This window comes from Phyllobates terribilis, unplaced genomic scaffold (genome assembly GCF_046119375.1).
Source record: "Phyllobates terribilis strain yellow unplaced genomic scaffold, ASM4611937v1 Scaffold_1__5_contigs__length_1240528914, whole genome shotgun sequence".
Lineage (NCBI taxonomy): Eukaryota > Metazoa > Chordata > Amphibia > Anura > Dendrobatidae > Phyllobates > Phyllobates terribilis.
The window spans coordinates 601,978,907-602,005,870 of NW_027362761.1; the positions used below are offsets into that span (position 1 = coordinate 601,978,907).

Genomic DNA, 26,964 nt, shown 5'->3' on the forward strand with positions numbered 1-26,964 from the left:
CCGCATTTTATGTCTATTACAGTTAATGATTATAACTTTTATCTGGTAGGGAGATTATCTCTCTGATGGAATGGTTATTTGTGATGTAAAATCATGTATTCACTATCTATTTGCCACAACAAGGGAAAATATTGCATGTTATATCTAGACAATGCCATTCTTTCCCTCCACACAATATTATAGGTGCGGAAGGATTTTGCCTGGATAGATGAGAGTTCGATATATATTTCACGGTTATCAATATAGATAGTGGTGCAGGCATATATACACCTAAATATACTCACTTTTGGTACACTTCTCCTTTCATTTGGCGCAGACGCGCCTCGCACATGCGCTGCTCGCGCCGTGTGGCGTCGCTGGCCGGACGGGTTGCTGGGGCGACGGGGGGGATGACGTTTGTCCTCCTCCCCGTCATTCTTTGCGGACGCCGGCTGGCCGCGCCACGGGGCGGAGCAACATGACGAGTTGCGCGCCGATTCGCTGGCGAGTTTCTCTATTCCCTTATATACCACCTGCTTTTAATCCTTAAACCACGCCTCCTGACGAAGCCGGAAGGTGAAACGCGCGTCGAGGCTAGCGCACGGACCCCTAGCATACCTTTAACAACCGCACACCATGACACAAGGTATTTGTTACACTACGTATTGTCTTTACTGTCTCTGAGTCTGATCTATGACACTGAGAGACAGAATTAGGCTGTATACTATTTTCTTGTGGCGATCTATAAGATCAACTACCAGATGCCCCACAGCTCTATATGAGTACTAGGAAGTCCTACCTATATATATGGGATTCAGTATGTCTCTGAAACTCTTTTACTGCTATAGATATTTGAGGCTAGCATATGGACCCCTGACATCTTCTTTATGATATAAGACTATTCCTATATTATATATTGCTCCTGAGCTCTTATTGGGACATAGAAAAATAATACCGGAGTGTGTGTAAACCCCTTGTGGCGATTTACCAAATTAATTACTAGCAATTATATGCATGGGATCTAGTGTGTCTCTGTAATATTTTTACTGTAATGGACTTTTTCTATATATAATGTCATTTCAGTCCTCTTCTTTTTCTCATCCTAAACTTCTATATGATTTATTTCTATGTTGTATATTTATATCGTGTCAAATAAAAATTACTATTTTTCATAAAACTGACCCCACAGTTTGTTTAGAATTCGTGTCCATTCCTAATGGAACATAATAATTATAGATCACCAATGTGGTGATATGGACTCAGGAACTCACTGTTTTTTCGGTCTATTATTATATTGGGGATTGATCTCACTTTTTTAGTGATATTTTTATAGGTGTACAATTTTCATAGTCAAGAAAAATCTTTAAGTGAGAAGGTGTGTCCAAACTTTTGGTCTGTACTGTATATAGAGGACGTAGCCCCTACAAAAATCATATACAGTTTAGCTTAAAGGGATTGTCCGGTCTAGAATGACAAGTCTGCAGTCACTCTGTGTCTTGTGAGTCCTCCCAGCGTGCACTGTGGCTGTGGGCACGTACTGATACCGGATTCCTGCGTGCCTGAAGCCGCATTGATGCCTCAGAAGAGTAGCAAGCAAACTGCTTCAGTGAGGAGGAGATGGCCTTGTGATATGGGCTGTCTGCTGATTCAACACACCTCCTCTTTACTGAAGCCATTCAATGGGCAGCCAAAGAGACAAGAACCAGACATGAGAACGAGCCTGCAGCCACATTGTGTGCGCCCAGATGGACACTTGGAGCACGCTGCTGCGCTCGTCCAGTGTCAGTGTGCAACACAGACTTGCAAGCTGATTTTAGACAGCACTCACTTTTACAGAGCGCTATCAGTAAAGACAAAAGACTGGCTTTAATATACAAATAGGAGGGTGTAACGGTGCACCAACGCATAGGCCAAACCAAGGGTGCACCGAAGAGCCCTCATTTGCATAATAAATAAAAGTTCCGTAATTTTTTCCCCTAAACCTGTGTAAATGTTAGTGTAGTGCAATGTTTGTGTGATAATATACTCACCGATCGCTGTCTCTGCAGACTTCCATCTTCTCCTGTCTTCTGCCGCACATCCCGCCATAGTTCCCTTAAAGTTAAGACTATCATTATAATGTTCCTGAATAAAAATAACCACCTATGCTGTGCCTTAAATAACCACCTATGCTGTGCCTTAAATAACCACCTATGCTGTGCCTTAAATAACCACCTATGCTGTGCCTTAAATAAGCCCTATGCTTTGTCCCTGAAAAAATGAATTGCTCCTCGCTGTTCTCCCTGCAAAAAAATATTACCCCACACTGTCTCTTACTGTACATGCCCTCCACGCTATCCTCTCCTATAAAATATCCCCATTACACCATAATCTCTCATATACCATCACAACCACACTGTCCGCTCTTGTGTACTATGACAGTCACACTGCCCACCCTTATCAATTATACCCACCCACCACACCTTCCTCACTTCTGAACTATGATCTCCACACTGTCCCCACATCATGCTGCCCCCTCATCATGTCCCACTCATTCTGTCCCCGCTCCATAGTGAGCCATCCAAGCTGCCCCTCTCCATACTGACCCCCCCCATGCTGCCTTTTCTTCATACTGAGTCCTTACACTGACCCCCATCCATTTTGTCCCTTGCACTGTCCCCTCACTCTGTAAGCCCCCCAAAACCCGCAGCCTACAGAAACAGCCCACCCCCTCAAACCCCCAGCCTGCAGACAGCCTCCCCAAACCACCAGCGTACAGAGACAGCCCATCCCATCAAACCCCCAGCCTACAGAGACAGCCTCCCCAAATTCCCAGCCTACAGAGACAGCCCACCCCCACAAACCCCCAGCTTATAGAGACAGCCCCCCAAACCCCCTGCTTACAGAGATAGCCGCCCAAACCCCAGCCTATAGAGACACACCCCCCCAGCTTACAGAGGCAGACCCCCTAAACCCTCAGCCTACAGAGACAACCCCCACAAACCCCAGCCTACAGACAGCCCCCCTAAACTCCAGCCCACAGAGACAGCTCCCTAAACCCCAGCCTACAGAGACAGCCCCCCTAGACCCCAGCCTACAGAGACAGCCCTCCTAAACTCCAGCCTACAGAGACAGCCCCCCTAAACCCCAGTCTACAGAGACAGCACCCCTAAACCCCAGCCTACAGACAGCCCCCTCAAACACCCAGCCTACAGAGAGCCCTCCAAACCATCAGCCTACGGAGACAGCCCCCAAAACCCTCAGCCTATAGAGACTGCCCCATAAACCCTCAGCCTACAGACAGCCCACCAAATCCCCAGCTTACAGAGACAGCCCATTCCCTCAAACCCCAGTCTACAGAGACAGTCCTCCAAACCACCAGTCTACAGCGACAGCTCCTGTGTCTGTCCTCCCCCTGGCTCTGGTGCCTGTCTTCCTCCTATCCTCCCCCTGGCTCCGGTGGTTGTCTTCCTCCTGTGCTCCCCCTGGTTCCCGTGGCTGTCTTCCTCCTGTGCTCCCCCTGGCTCTGGTGCCTGTCTTCCTCCTTTGCTCCCCCTGGCTCCGGTGGTTGTCTTCCTCCTGTGCTCCTCCTGGCTCTGGTGCCTGTCTTCCTCCTGTGCTCCCCCTGGCTCTGGTGCCTGTCTTCCTCCTTTGCTCCCCCTGGCTCCGGTGGTTGTCTTCCTCCTGTGCTCCTCCTGGCTCTGGTGCCTGTCTTCCTCCTGTGCCCCCCCTGGCTCTGGTGCCTGTCTTCCTCCTGTGCTCCCCCTAGCTCTGGTGCCTGTCTTCCTTCTGTGCTCCCCCTGGCTCCAGTACCTGTCTTCCTCCTGTGCTCCCCTGGCTCCGGTGGTTGTCTTCCTCCTGTGCTCCCCCTGGCTCTGGTGCCTGTCTTCCTCCTGTGCTCCCCTTGGTTCCAGTGACTGTCTTCTTCCTGTACTCCCCCTGGCTCAGGTGGTTGTCTTCCTCCTTTGCTCCCCCTGGCTCAGGTGGTTGTCTTCCTCCTGTGCTCCCCCTGACTCTGGTGCCTGTCTTCCTCCTGTGCTCTGCCTGGCTCTGGTGCCTATCTTCCTCCTGTGCTCCCCCTGGCTCTGGTACCTGTCTTCCTCCTGTGCTCCCCCTGGCTCCAGTGGTTGTCTTACTCCTGTCCTCCTCTGGGCTCCGGTGTCTGTCCTCCTATGCAGCTCCCTGCTGTGACATCTGCAGCGTTTGGACGCCACAGCACCTAGGAGCAGGGAGCTGATTGGCACTTCCGACCCCCAGCGGAAGTGCCGGTGATAGTACTTTCGGGGTCAATCAGCTCCCTGGGTCTTTGGCTTATTTGTATCTGGGTCTTAAAGACGCATATGCAAATTAATGGAGCTTTGCACCCCCCTCTTTCCCCCGAAACGGCAGTGGATTTATCACATTGTCAAACGGAGGAGGTGGGACTAAAAAGATGAATAAAACATTTTTTTCCCCTTACTCTTTGTGCCGCCCCTGCAACCCGCCACCCTAGGCACCGGACCACCAGTGCCTTGTGGCAAATACAGGCCTGGTGAGGGAAATAATAATAATTACCAGCAATTTGATTTTCCTGAAACCCATGACACCACCCTAATTTTCCCTCCCTCTGGCTCAGGGTTGATGGTGGTTCTCAATCTTCTCTTCTGATAATGAAGAATGGGCTTAAGTGAATGTATAAATAATAAGAATAATGATGATAAATTGGGTGACCCTTACTTGATTCCTTGGAAACCACATTGAAGGAGGATGTGGGAGTTGCCCTTTTATTTTGTGCTCGGGGCTTCCTGTCCAGTCATAGGGTCGGATCCTATTCTCTCTTATGTGTGCTGTCATGGGTTTCAGGAAAATCAAGTTACATTTTTTTTGCCTTTTATACTCAAATTGCTATAGGGACTCATGTTTTACTTTGTTTTCATCTGTAAATAATTTTTTCAGTGTGTTTTACTTAGGAATTTTAAATGTTATTAACATTTAAACCTACAGACAGATACACAGCAACACTATGGATCCGTATATCACAAATTGTATTAAACATTAAAAACGAAATATAATAGGGAGAAAATCCACAGACGGATTTGCAAGGTAGGGGACAATAATTAGTACATATAGTGTTGGTTTACAGTGATGTATGCAAAGATACTGTAATTAGGATAAATAAATGGCAGAAAATAGATTAAATAAATCCAGGCACAAATCTATTGCGCTAATCTGAATGGTACTGGGGGTGGGGGGGATTTGATAATGACCTAAGGTAACAATTCAATATGTAAAAAAGTGCATAAATATTTTACTGAAAATAAAAGGGGGGAAAAGCAAACAATGAACAGAGTGCATGACAACACTATACATAAAACAATGATGGTATATAAAATAATGATTGTGCATATATCTAAAATCCGTAGGCTTTTTAACCTCAATCAGAATAGTCCAAGGTCATACTTATTATTATAAGTCCTGTTGGTAAGATAAAATGTATATACATTAATGGACCAAGTTGAAGGTCGGAGTTGTTTTTACAGTGGATTCAACAGCGGTCCGTTTGAGAACGTATTGGATGCAATCCTGGCCCCTCTTTTGAGAGATGGCACTGCAGTAAATGGAGCTAGTAATGCCACTGGTCCTAATCTTCAATGGTAATGTTAAAGCTGATTGCTGCAGCGAGCATTAGTCCTGTTGCCAGTGGGTAGTGAAAACCAATTACTTTGCTCAGTTGCTTATCTGTGGTTAGATGGTTGAAAATAACGCCTTGGCAATTGCTTGCTTGTGTCACGCTGGCGTCCTGAGAGTCCCGGTGCTGCATTGTTAACAGTAGTGGACAATCTCTTTAATAAAATAATTTTAATAAGAAAAGAAAACTCTCCCTACATCCTTGGCCGCTCTTTTGGAAGCCCATTTTTTACTTACGGTACATTTTTATCCTGATTCTTTCAATCTGGGCCTCTGGGTGGAGGTTCAGAGGGCACAGCCGCAGCCATGGAGGATCAATCATGTTAACGCCAAGGTTGTTCCTGAAGCTGCAGAACTAATCAAGGTGAGTAGTAGTCATTCACCTTAACCTAATATTATCTACTGATCCACACATGGAGCGCTTTCTATTTGTTTTTTATAAAATAAATTTACAAATTCCTTTCTGTGTTGTAAAAAAAAAAAAATCACATCTAATCTATCTTTTATCCTTATAGGAAATCCTTGTGAGAATAACGGTTTATCACAAAATTGTAAAAAAGAAGATATCAGGAGGCACTCTAATGGAGAAAACCTCATCACCCTTCCTGCACCTCCTGGACTTCACAGCACTTCACCTTCTTATAATCCTCCTGATCATGAGGAATCATCTCCTGAGCAATCTCACATTTTTATCACAATTCCAGGTGACACAGATACAAGATTTCAGTGTCACAAGCAATTTACTAAAAGCTCAGATTGTTTAATACAAAGAAAACGCAAAGGAGAAAAGTCATACTCCTGTTCAGAATGTGGGAAATGCTTTACAAATAAAACAAAACTTGTTATACATCAGAGAATTCACACAGGAGAGAAGCCGTATTCATGTTCAGAATGTGGGAAATGCTTTACAGATAAAGGGGATCTTATTAGACATCAGAGAATTCACACAGGAGAGAAGCCATTTTCATGTTCAGAATGTGGGAAGTCCTTCACAGAAAAATGGATTCTTAGTAGACATCAGAGAATTCATACAGGAGAGACTCCATTTTCATGTTCGGAATGTGAGAAGTCCTTCACAGATAAAGGGAATCTTATTACACATCAGAGAATTCATACAGGAGAGAAGCCATATTCATGTTCAGAATGTGGGAAGTCCTTCACAGAAAAATGGATTCTTAGTAGACATCAGAGAATTCATACAGGAGAGAAGCCATTTTCATGTTCGGAATGTGGGAAGACCTTCACAGATAAAGGGAATCTTAATAGTCATCAGAAAACTCACACAGGAGAAAAGCCGTATTTATGTTCACTCTGTGAAAAATGCTTTACTGATAAATCAAGTCTTATTAAACACAAGAGAAGTCACACAGATAAGCCGTATTCATGTTCACTATGTGGGAAATCTTTTATAAATAAATCAAATCTTGTTAGACATGAGAGAAGTCATACGGGAAAGAATCTGTAATTATGTTCACTGTGTTTTATACATTTAATAAACAGTGGTCAGCATAAATGAGTACACCCCCTTTGATGAGTAAGATTTTAATTAACATCTCACTGAACACAAGAACAATTTCTAAATTTTTTCCAACATGGAGTTTCATAGAACATTTGTTTTAATCAATAACATGAAAGTAAGGTTAATAATATGTAACGGCGCTACCTGCGCCTCTGCATGTTTCTCCTTCATTCTCCATGCAGAGATGCCGGCATACTCACCACCCTGGCTGTGCGGCGTGGTCCCAGGCATTCTCCATGCCTTTTCTCACTAACCTCTGTCAGCCCGCGTAGTGCGTGCGCTCCCCTCCTCTTAAAGGGGTAGCGCTTGCACCTGCTAAGATGCCCCCAGCCAATTGCCGGGAGGCATCTTGTATAAGAGGCACCCTCCCCAATAGGGAGGTGCAGAAACAACATCATTGACTCATTAGTTTGTCAGTCTTTTCCTTAGTCCATTACTTCTTAGGGGATACGGAAATACCCATGACAATGGACTCATATGAAATATGGGATTACCGTTTACGCTTTATTTAGGTCATGCAGTAACTATCGGACTCTATAGTGGCATGATTAAGTGAACGATCATTGAATTTATATACAAAGTTGTTTTTTTTCCATCTAATCTCTGCCTACGATGGTCTCCAGGGTTTTGGTGCAGTGTTGCTTATACTCTTTAATGGATCTCTAGCCTCAATTTCATATTTCTGATTTAATTATAATATTGGTTTAGGGACATATACTCACTGCTCGGACTAGCTGAGTGGGGCATGGTAGTATCTTATGTTACACTGTAATGGTACCTCTTTGGAAATGAGAATAATCTTATAGTTTTGTGTGAGTTATTTACCTTATGCAACCGTATGATAACGATTATATTGATCTATCCATTCATTAAATCTATACATAGAACAAGCCCAGTCATGTTTCAATAAGGTGGCTCTATATTTGGGTGTGATTGTGACACGTATGAATGGTATAAGATGGCGCCTATAGTTAAAATGGACACAATTGCGGCCTCTATTATCTTTGGCTATGAGGCACGACATATGCTATAGTTACTGGGTTTTTTTTGTTGTTTTTTTGAGGGGGGCTACCCCAAGACAGTAGGGGTATCCCCACTTTACTCTGGGAGATCGGTGGCTATATGGAATGTGGCTGGACTTACTGAACTCCATATATAATGACCCATCACCAGGTGTATATTTACCACATGCCATATCAGCTGTTTCTCCCCCACCCATCTCCCCTCATTTTTCTTTCGCCGTTCGATAATTAGGTTCTGATTTCAGGGCATATACAGAACCCGCCTTCTTATGATGGCTGCACTAGGCTTCTGTGATACATTTCTTGCAAGGTTATCTAGGCATGTTTGATATGCTAACCCCATAGGTGTGATTTGTACACTTTAACAAATGCCTCTAATATAGTGACCTATGGGATACTCTTACTCCCCAGCTATAAAACAGAATCTGATCTTTATTTTAATTCATTATTTTGTGCTGATAGTACAAATACCCCATCAGATAAAAGATGTGCCAAATATAAAATAACCAGAGGCGCATGCGCATTGGAGAACCATCTTCACCTAGATATACCCCATTTGGATCATTGGATCCGACGGGAATCATAGCGTATGTACAATGTGAGTTATGGGCAGAATGCTCTGCCCATACTCACAGATATCTAGCCGACGCCGGTACTTCCGCCCTTACTCTGTGGCCACTGAAGACAACGCCTCCACAGCGCATGCGCAATGCGAGTTATGGGCAAAATGCCCAACCCATACTCAGCTCTGCCCCCAGTCCGTGGCCGCTGAGGATAGCGTGGTCCTACTAACATCATCACTGGTACACATTCTGTGCACTCTCCATATCCTCCCCTCTCCCATGTATAACTCTGAGGCTCTACTAACATTTCTCACCCACTCCAATCCATCCACTTCCTCTGTACAGCACTCAAAACGTTCATACAAATCATTGCACCACCTGATCTTTCTCTTTGTTCTCCTTCTCCTAGTCATTGGCGACATCTCCCCAAACCCTGGGCCTCCCTCCACTAGCATATATTACTCTCCTCCAGTTGCATATAGAAACCCTGCTAATCTTATTAACATTCAGTGCATGCCCTCTCCTATCGCTTTCCATTGTGCTCTCTGGAACGCACGGTCTGTGTGTAACAAACTAACTTACATTCACGATTTTTTCCTCTCTAATTCCCTTAACCTTCTGCATATTACAGAAACCTGGATCCAGCCGTCAGACACCACCGCCACTGCTGCTCTCTCGTTTAGTGGGCTGAAATTTTCACATAAAGCCAGACCTGAGAACAGACAGGGTGGAGGTGTTGGTTTTCTCCTTTCATCACAATGTCCTTTCCAGATCATCCCCCCGGTTCCCTCACTTATGTTTCCTTCCTTTGAAATCCACACTGTCAGACTCTTCAAACCCTTCTCCCTGCGAGTGGCGGTTGTGTATCGCCCTCCAGGCTCCTCCTGCCAGTTCCTGGATCACTTTTGCCACCTGGCTTCCTCACTTTTTATCCTGTGACATCCCCACCCTCATCATGGGAGACTTTAACATCCCCATCGATGATCTCCTCTCCCAATCTGCCTCTCATCTACTTTAACCTCCTCATTCGGCCTCTTACTAACTCTCCTACGCATAAAGACGGGAATATTCTTGACCTGGTCATCTTCCGTCTCTGCTCGCTGCATGACTTTACTAACTCCCCTCTCCCGCTCTCGGACCACAACCTTCTTTCCTTCTCTGTCAAGAACTGTCTCCTCCCCCGGGACACCCCCACTTACCACACTTATAGGAATACACATACCATTAATACCCAGCAGCTTATGGACAATCTCCACACATCTTCAGCCCCCATCTTCTCCCTCTCCTGTCCAAACTTAGTATTGTCACACTACAATAATACACTGAAAAGTGTCCTAAATGCAGCAGCACCTTCTACACGCAGAAAGACCTGACACAGACAACGGCAGCCCTGGCACACAATGCAAACACGTTTTCTTCAGCGTCGCTCTAGGTGTGCTGAGCGTCAGTGGAGAAAATCTCTTTTAGCAAAAGACTTCATCCACTATAAATTCATGCTCAAAACCTATGACTCTGCCCTTCATCTGGCCAAACAATCCTACTTCACCCCCCTCATCACTTCACTGTCCAACAATCAAAAATGACTTTTTGAAACACCCTTCTCAAACCTAAAGTACAGGCCCCCATCACCAACCTCAGCCGACCACATCCATCAGGACATCGCAACCCAATCTCTTCAGTGCCTGGATCCCCTTCCCTGACGCACTTCAAGCTCACTAGCCACCTTTGAGCCTGTTACAGAAGAAGAAGTTACCCAGCTCCTCACTTCTTCTTGTCCTACAACCTGCAACAGTGACCCCATTCCTTCACATCTCCTGCAGTTTCTCTCACCGGTGGTCACCACTCACCTGACTAAAATATTTAACCTCTTTCTTTCTTCAGGTATCTTTCCCTCCTCATTTAAACATGCCATCATAACCCCTTTACTTAAAAAGCCATCCCTGGACCAGAACTGCACTGCTAACTACAGACCTGTCTCTAACCTTCCTTTCATCTCTAAACTCCAGGAACGCTTGGTCCACTCCCGTCTAATCCGCTATCTCTCAGATAACTCTCTTCTTGACCCTCTACAATCTGGTTTCCGCTCCTTACACTCCACTGAAATTGCCTCACTAAAGTCTCTAATGATCTACGAACAGCTAAATCCAAAGGTCACTGCTCCCTGCTGATTCTCCTGGATCTCTCTGCTGCATTTGACACTGTGGATCACCAGCTCCTCCTCACTATGCTCCGCTCTATAGGCCTCAAGGACACTGTTCTCTCCTGGTTCTCTTCCTACCTCTCTGACCGCTCCTTCACTGTATCTTTTGCCGGCTCCTCTTCACTTCCTCGTCCCCTTACTATCGGGGTCTGCAGGGCTCAGTCCTAGGCCCCCTCCTCTTCTCTCTATACACTGCCCCTATAGGACAAACAATCAGCAGATTTGGGTTCCAGTATCATTTCTATGCTGATGACACCCAACTATACACCTCTTCACCTGACATCACCCCTACCCTAATACAAAATACCAAGGATTGTCTGTCTGCTGTCTCTAACATCATGTCCTCCCTCTATCTTAAACTGAATCTCTACAAAACTGAACTTCTTGTGTTTCTCCCCTCTACTAACCTAACTCTACCTGACATCGAAATTACCTTGGAGGGTTCAACCATAACTCCCAAGCAGCACGGCCGCTGCCTTGGGGTCATATTCGACACTAACCTTTCCTTTACTCCCTATATCCGATCACTCACTCGCTCTTGTCACCTGCATCTTAAAAACATCTCCAGAATCCGACCTTTTCTCACCTTTGAAACTGCTAAAACTCTGACTGTCCCTCTTAGAATCATAGAATGGTCTTATTTACTCTCGTCTGGACTACTGCAACTCTCTTCTGATCGGTCTCCCTCTTACCAAAATTTCCCCTCTCCAGTCTGTCCTGAATGCGGCAGCCAGGGTCGTATTTCTGACCAGCCGCTTCACCGATGCCTCCACCTTGTGCCAGTCATTACACTGGTTGCCCATTTGCTACAGGATCCAATATAAACTCATCGCTCTCACCCACAAAGCTCTCCACAGTTCTGCACCGCATTATATCTCCTCTCTCATCTCTGTCTATAGCCCTACACGTGCCCTCCGTTCTACAAATGACCTAACATCCCCCATAATCCGAACCTCGCACCTCCGTCTCCAAGACTTCTCTCGTGCTGCGCCAGTTCTCTGGAATGCTCTACCCCAGACGATCCGACTGATGCCTAGCCCCCATGTCTTCAAGCGCGCTTTAAAGACCCATCTCTTTAAACAAGCCGACCACCTCAACTACTCAGTAAACCAACTTTCCCCTGTTCCCTCCTTCTAAATATTATTCAGAATCTGTTCCCTACTCTTCATCTGTCTCCTCACCCTCCATGCACAAGATATCTGCACTCGATACTTGATTATTGCACTTATACATACGGGCTGATGACCGGATCATGCAGCTTTATATGAAAATCTCTATTTATTATAATTGTCAGACCTGAAATAACAAGCACTTTGCACCTACTGTGTCCTCCCATTTCCTTGTAGATTGTAAGCATGCGAGCGGCCGGACCCTCGCTCCTAATTTAACTGTTTAAACTGTCTTAAATTGTATTGAATTTATTGTCTGTACATGTCCCCGCTTAATTGTAAAGTGCTGTGGAATATGTTGGCGCTATATAAATAAAACTTATTATTATTATTATAGGTGATCTTCTCATTATGGAGATATATATTAGTGACTCCTTAACCTATGGACTTTATTCCCCTGACGAAGCCGTGCCAGACACGGCGATACGCATGGGGTATTGAATCTTGCCTTCTTCTATGCCACTGGCCTCCAACACCAATGACGGGCTATGAGCCATGCTAGATATCCTTAGGCAACTATAGGTAACAAGTATCGACCTCCTCGGGGATGTGCTATATTTACAGGTTATTTTCCTACCTCCCTTCTGAAGGATTTCCTTCTGGACTGGACTATGGGATGGATATAGTCCAATTCCTTCACTTTGTGGTGTTCATATAACAAGGGAATCCATAGCACCTTGTTATAACTGATTCTTTGGTACTTTCTATAGGATCTTGGAGAAGTGTCAGTATATATTGGGTCTCTCTATATTCAATAGAGACGTTTTTCCATCTTTCCAATGTGCATATTTTATGATTATTATCGTGCATTATAGACCTATCCATTATTCATCTTTGGGGCTTATGATTACGGTCCTTGTCTATTATTGTGCCTTATAGATACATGGTTCATTATCGCACCTTATATACATTTTTTTTCCTGTTTGGTGTACGGGGTGGTGGACCCCCTATCATTTGAGGCTATTAGGGTTATAATCAGCGATATGGGACTTCCAATATATAACTGATGTTATAGAGCAGGTGTCTCAAACACGCAGTCCGCATGCCGCATGCGGCCCCTCCGGCTGCTTCTTGCAGCCCGCAGGCACAGACCCCGTAACGATCGCGGCTCTCTCCAGCAGCCGCCGACATCAGCGCTGTAATGCAGTGTATTGCCGCGCAGTGACCGTCTCTCTGCACAGCAATACCAGTGCCAGCCGCCGGCCTATCAGAGGCCAGCAGCTGACATCTGCGCAGTGACGTCATAAGCCGCCGCGCTGGGACGCAGAGGTCAGCTGCAATACACTGGACTACAGCGCTGATGTCGGCGGCTGCTGGACGGGGCCGCGATCGTTATGGGGTCTATGTGCCTGCGGCCACAGGTGCAGAAAGGACGCCGAGGGAACGGAGGACAGGTGAGAATCTTTTTTTCTTTCTCTGTCATGTGAAATACAGCACAGGGGACCTGTGCTCAGTATGGGGGGGGTGCACTGTGCTCAGTATGGGGGGGGGGGCCACTGTGCTCAGTATGGGGGACGGGGAACCTGAGCACAGTATGGGGGACGGGGACCCTGAGCGCTGTATGGAGGGGCCCTGTGTGCAGTATGGGGGGGACGGGGACCCTGAGCGCATGTATGGGGGGGGGCCCTGAGCACAGTATGGGGGGGACGGGGACCCTGAGCGCAGTATATGGGGGGGACGGGGACCCTGAGCGCAGTATGGGGGGGGACCCTGAGCACAGTATGGGGGGGATGGGGACCCTGAGCGCAGTATGGGGGGAGTGGGGACCCTGAGCGCAGTATGGGGGGGCGGGGACCCTGAGCGCAGTATGGGGGGGGGCACTGTGCTCAGTATGGGGGGGCACTGTGCTCAGTATGGGGGACGGGGACCCTGAGCACAGTATGGGGGACGGGGACCCTGAGCGCAGTATGGGGGACGGGGACCCTGAGCGCTGTATGGGGGGGCCCTGTGCGCAGTATGGGGGGGACGGGGACCCTGAGCGCAGTATGGGGGAGACCGGGACCCTGAGCGCATGTATGGGGGGGGGCCCTGAGCACAGTATTGGGGGGATGGGGACCCTGAGCGCAGTATGGGGGGGACGGGGACCCTGAGCGCAGTATGGGGGGGACGGGGACCCTGAGTGCAGTATGGGGGGGGACGGGGACCCTGAGCGCAGTATGGGGGGGGACGGGGACCCTGAGCGCAGTATGGGGGGGATGGGGACCCTGAGCGCAGTATGGGGGGGATGGGGACCCTGAACGCAGTATGGGGGGTGCACTGTGCTCAGTATAGGGGGGGGGCACTGTGCTCAGTATGGGGGACGGGGAACCTGAGCACAGTATGGGGGACGGGGACCCTGAGCGCTGCATGGAGGGGCCCTGTGTGCAGTATGGGGGGGACGGGGACCCTGAGCGCAGTATGGGGGGGACGGGGACCCTGAGCGCATGTATGGGGGGGGGCCCTGAGCACAGTATGGGGGGGGCGGGGACCCTGAGCGCAGTATGGGGGGGGGACCCTGAGCGCAGTATGGGGGGGGACGGGGACCCTGAGCGCAGTATGGGGGGGACCCTGAGCACAGTATGGGGGGGATGGGGACCTTGAGCGCAGTATGGGGGGAGTGGGGACCCTGAGCGCAGTATGGGGGGGGCGGGGACCCTGAGCGCAGTATGGGGGGGGGCACTGTGCTCAGTATGGGGGGGCACTGTGCTCAGTATGGGGGACGGGGACACTGAGCACAGTATGGGGGACGGGGACCCTGAGCGCTGTATGGGGGGGCCCTGTGCGCAGTATGGGGGGGACGGGGACCCTGAGCGCAGTATGGGGGAGACTGGGACCCTGAGCGCATGTATGGGGGGGGGCCCTGAGCACAGTATGGGGGGGATGGGGACCCTGAGCGCAGTATGGGGGAGACTGGGACCCTGAGCGCATGTATGGGGGGGATGGGGACCCTGAGCGCAGTATGGGGGGGACGGGGACCCTGAGCGCAGTATGGGGGGGACGGGGACCCTGAGTGCAGTATGGGGGGGGACGGGGACCCTGAGCGCAGTATGGGGGGGATGGGGACCCTGAACGCAGTATGGGGGGGAGTGGGGACCCTGAGCGCAGTATGGGGGGGCGGGGACCCTGAGCGCAGTATGGGGGGGGACAAGGACCCTGAGCGTAGTATGGGGGGGATGGGGACCCTGAGCGCTGTATGGGGGGACAGGGACCCTGAGCGCAGTATGAGGGGGGAGGGGGACCCTGAGCGCAGTATGGGGGGGGGGACCCTGAGTGCAGTATGGGGGGGCGGGGGCCCTGAGCGCAGTATGGGGGGAACCGGGGACCCTGAGTGCAGTATGGGGGGGGACGGGCACCCTGAGCGCAGTATGGGGGGGGCCCTGAGCACAGTATGGAGGGGACGGGGACCCTAAGCGCTGTATGGGGGGACGGGGACCCTGAGTGCAGTATGGGGGGACGGGGACCCTGTGCGCAGTATGGGGGGGGCATGTCTGCAACATGGGGACATGTCTGCAACATAAGGACCAGGATGGGGGACCATGTCTGCAATATGGGGGACCATGTCTGCAATATGGGGGACCTGGATGGGGGACCTTGTCTGCAATATGGGGGACTTGGATGGGGGACCATGTCTGCAATATGGGGGACCTGGATGGGGGACCATGTCTGCAATATGGAGACCATGTCTGCAATATGGGGGACCATGTCTGCAATATGGGGGACCTGGAGGCGAGACTATGTCTGCAATATGTGGGACCTGGATGGGAGACCATGTCTGCAATATGGGGGACCTGGAGGGGAGACCATGTCTGCAATATGGGGGACCTGGAGGGGAGACCATATCTGCAATATGGGGGACCTGGATGGGAGACCATGTCTGCAATATGGGGGACCTGGAGGGGAGACCATGTCTGCAATATGGGGGACCTGGAGGGGAGACCATGTCTGCAATATGGGGGACCTGGAGGGGAGACCATGTCTGCAATATGGGGGACCTGGAGGGGAGACCATGTCTGCAATATGGGGGACCTGGAGGGGAGACCATGTCTGCAATATGGGGGACCTGGAGGGGAGACCATGTCTGCAATATGGGGGACCTGGAGGGGAGACCATGTCTGCAAGATGAGAACCAGTTCAAAAGGTGTATAGAAAATAAAATGGTATCACTAAAAATGTCACTTTGTCATGCAAATAATGCGGACCCCCAAATTAAATGTTTTTCCGTGTGCGGCCCATATGCCCAGCTGAGTTTGAGACCCCTGCTATAGAGTCTCACCCTAGGATTTCATGTACATCTATCATTCACTATTTACGTGGGACAATATAATTGTGTATGTGCTCCCACTTATTGTAGGAGACCAGATTCTTATGATGCATGATTTTTAATCTGTATGTCTATATGTTTTGGAGTAAAGATTTTGTGATATATTTATACTATTTGACAGGTGTGCTGATCACTTAATGTGGCCTTTTCCCTTTATTGATTTTAGTTTGTTAGTCTGTGATCTAGTAATAATAATAATATTTTTTTTTTATAGCGCCAACATATTCCGTAGCACTTTACAATTTTAGGGGGGCTTGAACAGACAAAAAGACGTTACAGAATAAACATAACTCAGATATTAATAGGAGTGAGGGTCCTGCTCGCAAACTTACAGTCTATGAGGAATTAGGAGGGGACACAAAAGGTAAAATGTACAAATATTGTATAATACAGCCATAATATGCTACATAGGGTAAGTACAAAGCACTACATGAACTGGTCACCAGCATGTGTGTGTACAGTACAGGCAGAGGCTAAGCAGTGCATGGATGGGATGAACATGATTTTGAAAATTTTTAATATGGGCCAAACTGGGACAGCTACATAAGTGTGTTGAAGTGATAGGCCAGTCTAAAGAAATGGGTTTTTAGGGCACGCTTAAAACTGTGGGTATTGGGAATTAATTGAATTGTCCTGGGTAGTGCATTCCAAAGAACTGGCGCAGCACGTGAGAAATCTTGGAGACGGGAGTGGGAGGTTCGGATTATGGAGGATTTTAGTTTTAAGTCATTAGCAGAACGTAGGGCACGTGTAGGGTGGTAGACTGAGATGAGGGAGGAGATGTAGGGCATTGCTGAATCGTGGAGAGCTTTGTGGGTAAGAGTGATAAGTTTATATTGAACTCTGTATTGGAGGGGCAACCAGTGCAATGACTGGCACAGGGAAGAGGCATCGGTGTAGCGGTTGGCGAGGAATATGATCCTGGCTGCTGCATTCAGGATGGATTGGAGAGGGGAAAGTTTAGAAAGAAGGAGACCGATTAGAAAAGAGTTGCGGTTGTCAAGACGAGAATGAATAAGAGCGACGGTAAGAGTTTTTACCGAGTCAAAGGTAAGAAAAGTTCTGATTCTAGAGATGTTTTTGAGTTGTAGATGACATGAACGAGCGAGTGATTTGGTGTGAGGAGTGAAGGAAAGATCTGAATTAAGTATGACCCCAAGACAGCGGGCTTGTTGCTGGGGAGTAATGGTTGAGCCACAAACGGAAATGGCAATATCGGGCACAGGTAGGTTAGTGGAGGGAGGAAATACGAGTAGTTCAGTTTTTGACAGATTCAGTTTTAGGCAGAGGGAGGACATAATGTTAGAGACAGCGGAAAGACAATCACTGGTATTTTGTAGTAATGCAGGGGTGATGTCCAGAGCAGAGGTGTATAATTGGGTGTCATCAGCATAGAGATGGTACTGAAAACCGAATAAGCTGATTGTTTGTCCAATAAGAGCGGTGTATAAGGAGAAAAGAAGGAGGCCTGATCCTCGAGAAACCCTAACAATAAAGGGAAGGAGAGAGGAAGAGAAGCCAGAAAAAGGCACAGTGAAGGAGCGGTCAGAGAGATAGGAGGAGAACCAGGAGAGAACAGTGTCCTTGAGGCCAATAGTGCGGAGCATAGTGAGGAGGAGCTGGTGATCCACAGTGTAGAATGCGGCAGAGAGATCCAGGAGAATCAGCAGGGAGCAGTGACCTTTGGATTTAGCTGTTAGTAGATCATTAGAGACTTTAGTGAGGGCAGTTTCAGTGGAGTGTAAAGAGCGGAAACCAGATTGTAAAGGGTCAAGAAGAGAGTTATCTGAGAGATAGCGGATTAGACGGGAGTGGATCAGGCATTCCAGGAGTTTAGAGATAAAGGGAAGATTGGAAACGGGTCTGTAGTTAGCAGTGCAGTTCTGATCAAGGGATGTTTTTTTAAGTAATGGATGTATGCTGGAGTGTTTAAAAGAGGAGGGAAAAATGCCATATGAGAGGTTGAATATTTTATTTAGGTGAGTGGTGACAACTGGAGAAAGGGACTTAAGGAGATGTGAGGGAATAGGGTCACTGATGCAGGTGGTAGGGTGAGAGGAAGCAAGGAGCCTGGTCATTTCTTCTTCCGTGACTGATTTAAAGTCAGAAAGTGAGCAAGATGCAATGTGGGAGGGAGGAGCGTGCATAACATTTGGGGATTGGGAGAAAATTTCCTGTCGGATATGGTCAATTTTTTCATTGAAATAATTGGACAGATCATCAGCGCTGAGGTCGGTGGTCGGGGCCTGTGCTGTTTGATTAAGGAGAGAGTGAAAAGTGTCAATGAGGCGTTTAGGATTATTGGAAAGTGAGATGATGAGGTTGTTAAAGTAGGTTTGTTTGGAGAGGTGAAGGGCGGGGTTATGCTTTAAGCATAAATTTATAATGGAGGCACACCTGGAGCACCGCTGGAGAAAACGTGTTTGCAGCGTGTGCCAGGGTTGTCACCGTCTGTGCCGAGTTGTTCTCTGTGTATGAGGTGCGGCTTCATCCAGGGCGCTCTGCAATGTTTCATTATAATGCTTCAGTGCAGAGGGAGGAGATTGGGGCCAATGATGATTGCAACGTTTTCATGAATTTCTGGGTGTTCATGTCATGTATAGTGTGGAAAGTGGGGGTGTCTTGAGCAGGGTGACAGTTCTTGACAGAGAATGGAAGAAGGTTGTGGTCAGAGAGCGGAAGAGGAGAGTTAGTAAAATCATGTATTGAACAGAGCCGGGCGAAGATCAGGTCAAGAGTATTTCCATCTTCATGTGTAGGAGAATTAGTAAGCTCTGAAAGGCTGAAGGAGGACATTAGAGATAAAAGATGAGCGGCAGGCTGGACAGACGTGTCCCAGAGCTGCTCTCCTGATTTCACCCTTTTCAGGACTCCACACGCTTCTGAGGGAGAGAGTTCTGACACCAGCTGACACCTACGGATACCTAGATCCCAGACGCCCATCTGGTGATACTCCCGTGGCATCCTGACGCCCCAGCCAGAGACCGAGGAGCAGGCACGGCTGGGAGCCCAGAGAGAAGGCCCCATATTGGAACGCAGCCTCCTTCACCAACATACCTTTGCAGATCCTGTGGGCATCGTCGGCCGCGGCAGAGCTGGTGCGGGGTCCGGTCTTGCCCGAGGAGAGGAAGCTGCGGAGGCCGCGTGGAGATAGGAAACCGGGAGAGAGCTGGGACCGGGCAGGCGGAGAGATCCGGATTAAGCAGCCGCGGCCATCTTGCCTAAAGGTGCACAGCATCGTGGGGTAGGAGCAGCAAGTGGTCTCCCCTGAGACCCAAGGCGAGAATCTTTACCCTATCTCATCTCTCATTACCCCATACACCTTCTCACATCCTGGGCAGTATATCTCCCCCAACCCAAGGCCCTACAGAAGAAGCAGGGCACACGCTCAGGGCACAAAATAAGGGATACCTTGGGACTATTTTTTTTGGGTGATAGCACACCACACTGAAAAGGAGAGATTTCATGAAGCTGGGTCTTCTCCTATGAAAGGTTAAACAAAAGGACGATACCGTCCACGTCCCCAATAGCAAATAGAAACAAATGTAAAATGGGGGAAGCCTGCTGATGGAGGAGTGAGATAGATGGGTCGAGCGCCTCACCCCTCATGTGCCCCTATAATCACCTATAAGTAATCAGTCACAGGCACATATGGGCAAACCCAGACAATCTACCAGGCAGAACATAAACCCAGAGAGTAATTCTAAAGTGATGTATCGTTATTTAAACTCCAACTCCCAGGCCAGGAATACAAGATCCAAAATGGCTAAAACCGGGATAACTCTCCATCATGTGATTCCCTGACTCCCCATGGATCCCCTCGTAAATTAATGGATGAGTATGAAGGAGGTAGCAAAGCGGCAGACGATATGAACATAACTGAACTAAGCAAATACATAAAAGCCCTACCCACTGTTGTGGTTATTTTTTTTAATATCTAGATATCATTATTAATTTAGATAAAAACAATTTATATTTTTGCTATGTATGAAGTCTGCTTGAGTGTTTTCTAATTTTACATTGTGGAATGTCTGACTAAGATACTTGTTTCCTGAAAAGTCCTTGACAAGAAGGTTTACGCTGAGCCAAGGGAAATTTGTTACTAATAAGTCTATTTCGGTTTTCTGTAACAATGAAGTTCTGTTCTGTCTAGCTAATAAATATGGCGAGTCTTTGCTGCCACAGGAGACACCTGCTGACCTGCTACCTGCTGCCTACTACCTGCTGACAATATATGTCACATGTATTCTGTCTCTCTTCCTTCATCGATGAAGTATCTTAATTTGAATGTCACTGGCAATGTGAAGACCCTTTGCTGTCTATTCCAAAGTTCTCCTTAAAACAAAGAGGGTCTCCATAACACCACCAAAAAAGACCTAGAGGTATTTGTTTGCAGACTAGAAAACTTTTATAAAAAAGAGCTCCATAACTTGAAAGCAGAATTCACTACACGTATTGAGGAGGTTGAGAAATCCCAAGAGGATATACTGCAAGAGTTACAAACACATAGAGAAGTTATAACCAGCCATACTCTCCAATTAGAGGATATAGCATCTGGCATGGAGGATCTAGAAAACCGCAACAGATGAAATAATATACACATACGCGGCTTTCCAGAATCTATAATAACATTGGAACTTCATCATACAGTACAGAATCTGTATCTAGATATCCTAGGCGACTGTGAAGCTAACTCAATCGAGTTTGACCGCATTCATAGGTCTCTGGGCCCCAAACCAACCTCAGAATAACGCCCTAGGGACGTCATCTGCAGAATGCATTACTACAAAGTCAAAGAAGCCAGTATGGTAGCTGCAAGGCTGAAAGGGAACACAAACCACTCCGAATCCCAAATTCTGTTACTTCCAGACGCACTTTACAACTAAGAAGAGCGTCATAGTTCATTAGATCTGCCTGACCTCCTTGCTTTCAATTGCCTGTATGTTGCTATGTGAATTGTGAGAACTTTTGGTTAAGCTTTTGGACATGGTCAGATGATAACTCAAAAGAGGTATTTATATGCCGAGTCTTGCTAGGAATATCCACCTTCTCCTTTTACTGACATGTTGTACGACCACTTACTAACCGGTGGCTATGATTAGCGGGGTCTGACCTATCATTGATTTACCATCTGACCATTCGTTCCCATTTGGACATATTCTGTTCTTGACTTCCACAAGGTCAAGGTAGACGTTGTTATGATTGTTATTGGAAACACTTTGGGTGGATGGGGAGGGTGAGGGGGGCGTCGGTTCTTCCCCAGCTTCCTTCCTCCCTCTCCGATGCAAAAGGTAGAGAACGCTACCAATTCTAGCACCAATGGCGCTTGACACTTGTCATTCGAGCATCACTCATCCTAACTTTTAATTTTCTCTTTTCTATCCCTTTCTTTTACCCCTGTACTTACATACTGTTAGAACCTTGCTGTTAGGTTTTTTTTCCTTTGCTGGTCACATGACCTTGTTGGCCTATTTAATCCTGCTCCGCCCTTCTGGCTTTGCTGGACTTCATTGTATATCTACTTTCTAGCTAGCCTGTGCTCTGTATCTAACTCTGTTAGTTTGCTTGGTCTACGGACCTCTAGGTTCTATCTATTTTGTTTCTTCGTCTGTCTGCTACTATTTCTGTTAGGAGGTGTCCCATATTCCTCCCAGTCCTTAGTACTTGTAGGGATTCCCTCCCCAAATCTATAGGTCTCCGTACAGACTAGATTAGGACTTTAGCAGGTCTGATCGCAGGATCAGGTTCCCTGTTACATCGTAGGGATTCAGCTGAGTCTTATAGTAGGGACAGATCTCCTCTCTTTCCTTAGCTTTGGTAGCAGAACATAACAGTAAGTCCAGCCTGTAAATTCTCTAAGGAAAGATTTTTTTTTGTTCCATCATGGTGTCAGTTCAGGATTTGGCTAAACACCTGCAGGGACTCTCTCTGGAAGTGGCCGAGCTCCGTCAGCACGTGAGTAACTGTCCTGGAGCATATTTCTTGGAGCCTAAGGTATGTTTGCCGGATTTATTTTTTGGTGAACATCGAGAATTTTTTTCATTTAAAAATGCTTGCTTATTGTATTTTCGTTTGAGACCCAAGTCCTCTGGGGATGAATCCCAGCGCGTAGGGTTCATAATGTCACTTTTGCGCAAAGAGCCTCAGGAGTGGGCCTTTTCTTTGCAACCTAGTGATACATGCTTCAGATCAGTGGATAGTTTTTTTTCTGCTTTAGGACTATTATATGATGATCCTGACCGTGTGGCATCAGCTGAGACTGAGTTGAGACGTTTAAAACAAGGATCAGGTAATATGGAAAAATATTGTACACATTTTCGTCGTTGGTCCACTCAAACAGGGTGGAACGATTCTGCTCTGAAAAGTCTATTTCTTGCTGGGCTCAGTGAAAAGGTTAAAGACCTGCTAATTGCTTATCCTACACCTGAGGATTTGCAACAGGCTATGCAATTAGCTATACGGGTGGACAGAAGACTGCGTGCTAGGGTTAATGAGAGCAAATCCTCTGCTATGTCAGTTTCTGGTTATGATAATGTGTGTACTAACAGTGGTGAACCGATGGAGATTGGATCGGTGGCACCTCGCTCTCAAGAAAAACACCGTCGTTTTTCAGAAGGCTTGTGTTTCTATTGCGGGAAATCTGGTCATTTGATTAAAGGCTGTGAGCTTCGTATGAAGAAAGAAAAAAAAATGGTCAGTCACGCCCGTATTGCCTGTTTAAATTCCAAGGGTATATTTTTAGCTGCTTCCACGATTGCTCAGGAAAAATTAATGGAATTTCGGGTGTTTGTTGATTGCGGGTCTACACTGAATGTTATTGATGGGGGATTCGTGGAAAAACTCAATTTAAAACCTGAACCTTTATCATCCCCCATTGCTGTGGTTTCTGTGGATGGCTCCCCTTTGAAGAATATTACTCTCAAGGTCGGTGAATTTCCTCTCACTATTAATGGTGTTCACCATGAGAAATTGGATTTGGTAGTGTTGAATAACTTGCCTTCTCCAGTAATATTGGGTTTGCCCTGGTTAAAATTTCACAATCCTGTACTGGATTGGTCTACCAGTGAAATTAAATCCTGGAGCCATAAATGTTATGACAAGTGTTGTAACGGGCGTATTGCAGCTTTGGATAGGGGAGAATTGCCTGTTCCTATTCAGGATTTTTGGAGAGTTTTTTCTGAGAAAGAATCGCAGGTTTTGCCTCCCCATAGAGACTATGATTGTTCTATTGAATTTGTCCCTGGAGCGACTCTTCCTAAAAGTCGTTTATTTAACCTTACTATTCCTGAGAGGAAGGCTTTGGAGGAATACATACAGACAAGTTTGGCCGCCGGTCACATTAGGCCCTCTAAGTCTCCTGTGGCGGTTGGATTTTTTTTTGTAAAAAAAAAGGACGGCGGTTTACGTCCTTGTCTGGATTTTCGTGAGATTAACAAAATTACGGTACGCAATCCTTACCCACTGCCATTGATTCCTGATCTGTTTAACCAGTTATTGGGGGCCAAGTGGTTCTCTAAAATTGACCTTAAGGGGGCATACAATCTGTTGCGCATGAAGGAGGGTGATGAATGGAAGACTGCTTTTAACACTCCTGTGGGTCATTTTGAGAATCTGGTTATGCCTTTTGGTCTTACTAATGCTCCTGCATTTTTTCAGAATCTGATTAATGACATCCTTAGACCTTTGATCGGTAAAAATGTGGTTGTGTATTTGGATGACATTTTGATTTATTCGCCAGATCTGGAGTCTCATTGGCGGAGCGTGCGTGAGGTATTACAGTTATTAATGGACAATTCGCTTTTTGCTAAGCTGGAGAAATGTGAGTTCGCTGTACAGAGAATTAGTTTTTTGGGCTACATTATCTCCAGCAAAGGTTTTGAGATGGATCCGGTTAAGGTTCAGGCTGTGCAGGAATGGCCTAGGCCTATTGGTTTGAAATCAATACAGAGGTTTTTGGGTTTCGCCAATTACTATAGAAAATTCATAAAAAATTTTTCTAGTATTGTCAAACCTCTGACTGATCTCACCAGGAAAGGTGCTGATGCGGTTCAGTGGTCTTCTGAGGCCATTGAAGCTTTTGTGTATCTCAAGGAGAGGTTCACCTCTGCTCCCATCCTTATGCAGCCTGATGTTACTAGGCCGTTTTTGGTTGAGGTTGATGCTTCCTCTGTGGGGGTTGGCGCAGTATTGTCTCAGGATAACGGGGATGGATTACATCCCTGTGCATTTTTTTCAAAAAAATTTTCGGAGACTGAATTGAATTACGATATTGGTAATCGGGAATTATTGGCTATTAAACTCGCATTTGAACACTGGCGCCACTTCTTGGAAGGTGCGGAATTTCCCGTTCAGGTTCTTACGGATCATAAAAATCTGATATATCTTGACGCTGCCAAGCGCCTGAATGCCCGTCAGGCTAGGTGGGCACTGTTTTTCTCGCGGTTTAATTTCTCCGTTACTTACATCCCTGGTACTAAGAATGTTAAGGCGGATGCCTTGTCTCGCAGTTTTTCTCCCATAGTCGGTGCTGAGAAAGAGGAAAACATTTTACAAGAAGGTGTTGTGATAGCTGCTTTAGACTCCGTTTTGGAAGATGAGATTCTTAAAGCTCAGGAGAATGCCCCATCTAACACTCCTCATGGGAGGTTGTTTGTGCCTGGGACCTTTAGGAGAGATTTGTTTGTTGAGTGTCACGAATCTCGGTTGGCAGGTCATCCCGGAATCTCTGAGACCAAGAGACTGGTGGGTCGCAGTTTTTGGTGGCCTGGATGGCAGAAGGAAGTCATTAAGTGGGTGCGCCAATGTACTATATGTGCTAGATCTAAGTCCTCACATACTCCTGCTGCGGGGTTGCTTTGTCCTTTGGAGGTCCCCAGTGCTCCTTGGACACATTTGGCTATGGACTTTATAACTGACCTTCCCCCCTCTGAGGGTTTTACTGTCATCTGGGTGGTCGTGGACCGTTTTAGCAAGATGTGTCACTTGGTTCCCTTCGTCAAACTGCCCTGCGCTAAAACTCTCGCTAAGGCCTTTGTCAAGGAAATTGTCAGACTTCATGGCGTTCCTACTGACATTGTTTCTGATAGGGGTCCTCAGTTCGTGGCTCGTTTTTGGCGTGCCTTTTGTGACAGGTTGGGAATTCATTTGTCGTTTTCGTCCGGATATCATCCTGAATCTAATGGCCAGACAGAAAGGAAAAACCAGGATGTTGAGCAGTTCTTGCGTTGTTTTGTGGCAGACAATCAAGAGGGGTGGTCTGAGTTTCTGCCACTTGCCGAATTTGCTCTGAACAATCATACATCTTCTTCTGCTGGTTGTTCGCCTTTTTTTTGTTGTTCTGGGAGACATCCGTCGTTTGGGTCGTTCTCCAAGTTGGGATCTGCCGTGCCTGAGGAGGAGAATTTTTCCGGTGATTTGGAAAGAGTTTGGACGGATGTGCGTGGTAATCTTCAGGAGGCCAACAGAAAATCTAAAGACTACTTTGATAGGAAACGACAGGAGGTTTTGTTCGCTGTTGGTGACATGGTTTGGTTGTCCTCTAGGAATCTGCGGTTGAGGATTCCTTCTAAGAAATTGGGTCCCAAGTTTGTAGGGCCCTTTAAGGTGCTTCAGGTTGTCAACCAATCTGCTGTTAGGTTGGAGGTTCCTACCTCCTGGAGAATTAATCCGGTCTTTCATGTCTCTCTGTTAAAAAAAGCTGTTGTGTCGGATGGTGACGCCTCTGCCTCTGTTCCTCCGGTGGTGGAGGACGGGGAATATGAAATTTCTCGCATCCTTGACTCTAGACGGTATAGAGGTAGTTTGCAGTATCTTGTGGCCTGGAAAGGTTTCGGACCCGAGGATAACTCTTGGGTGAGGTCAGATGATGTTTCCGCGTCCAGACTTATCAGAGCGTTTCACAGGAGATTTCCTGATAAGCCTGGTCCTAGGGGATCCGGAGGATCCTCTTAGAAGGGGGGGTACTGTTAGAACCTTGCTGTTAGGTTTTTTTTCCTTTGCTGGTCACATGACCTTGTTGGCCTATTTAATCCTGCTCCGCCCTTCTGGCTTTGCTGGACTTCATTGTATATCTACTTTCTAGCTAGCCTGTGCTCTGTATCTAACTCTGTTAGTTTGCTTGGTCTACGGACCTCTAGGTTCTATCTATTTTGTTTCTTCGTCTGTCTGCTACTATTTCTGTTAGGAGGTGTCCCATATTCCTCCCAGTCCTTAGTACTTGTAGGGATTCCCTCCCCAAATCTATAGGTCTCCGTACAGACTAGATTAGGACTTTAGCAGGTCTGATCGCAGGATCAGGTTCCCTGTTACATCGTAGGGATTCAGCTGAGTCTTATAGTAGGGACAGATCTCCTCTCTTTCCTTAGCTTTGGTAGCAGAACATAACACATACCCTCCCAATCTCTCCCGCAATTCCCTGGATTTCTCCTCCGGATGGGCAGTTAAGCCTTCAAACTTTAGAGAAATGTAATCAATATGGATAAAATAAAGTTTTGCTCCTTTAACATAAAGGGGCTAAACATTCTGGAAAAAAAGGAGGCAAGTGTTGTACTCAAACCATAAACAGCG

At 47.0% G+C, this 26,964-nt stretch overlaps 1 protein-coding gene across 1 annotated transcript in view; it reads left to right on the forward strand.

Moving 5' to 3' along the window:
• LOC141272295 (uncharacterized) overlaps positions 1–7,404 on the forward strand; it is a 50,259-nt gene extending 42,855 nt beyond the window's left edge. Inside the window, exon 8 of the mRNA XM_073682859.1 lies at positions 6,141–7,404. Coding sequence (XP_073538960.1) covers positions 6,141–7,090 — 950 coding nt within the window. The 3' untranslated portion in view covers positions 7,091–7,404. The remainder of the gene's footprint in view (positions 1–6,140) is intronic.
• The last annotated feature ends 19,560 nt before the right edge of the window (positions 7,405–26,964 follow it).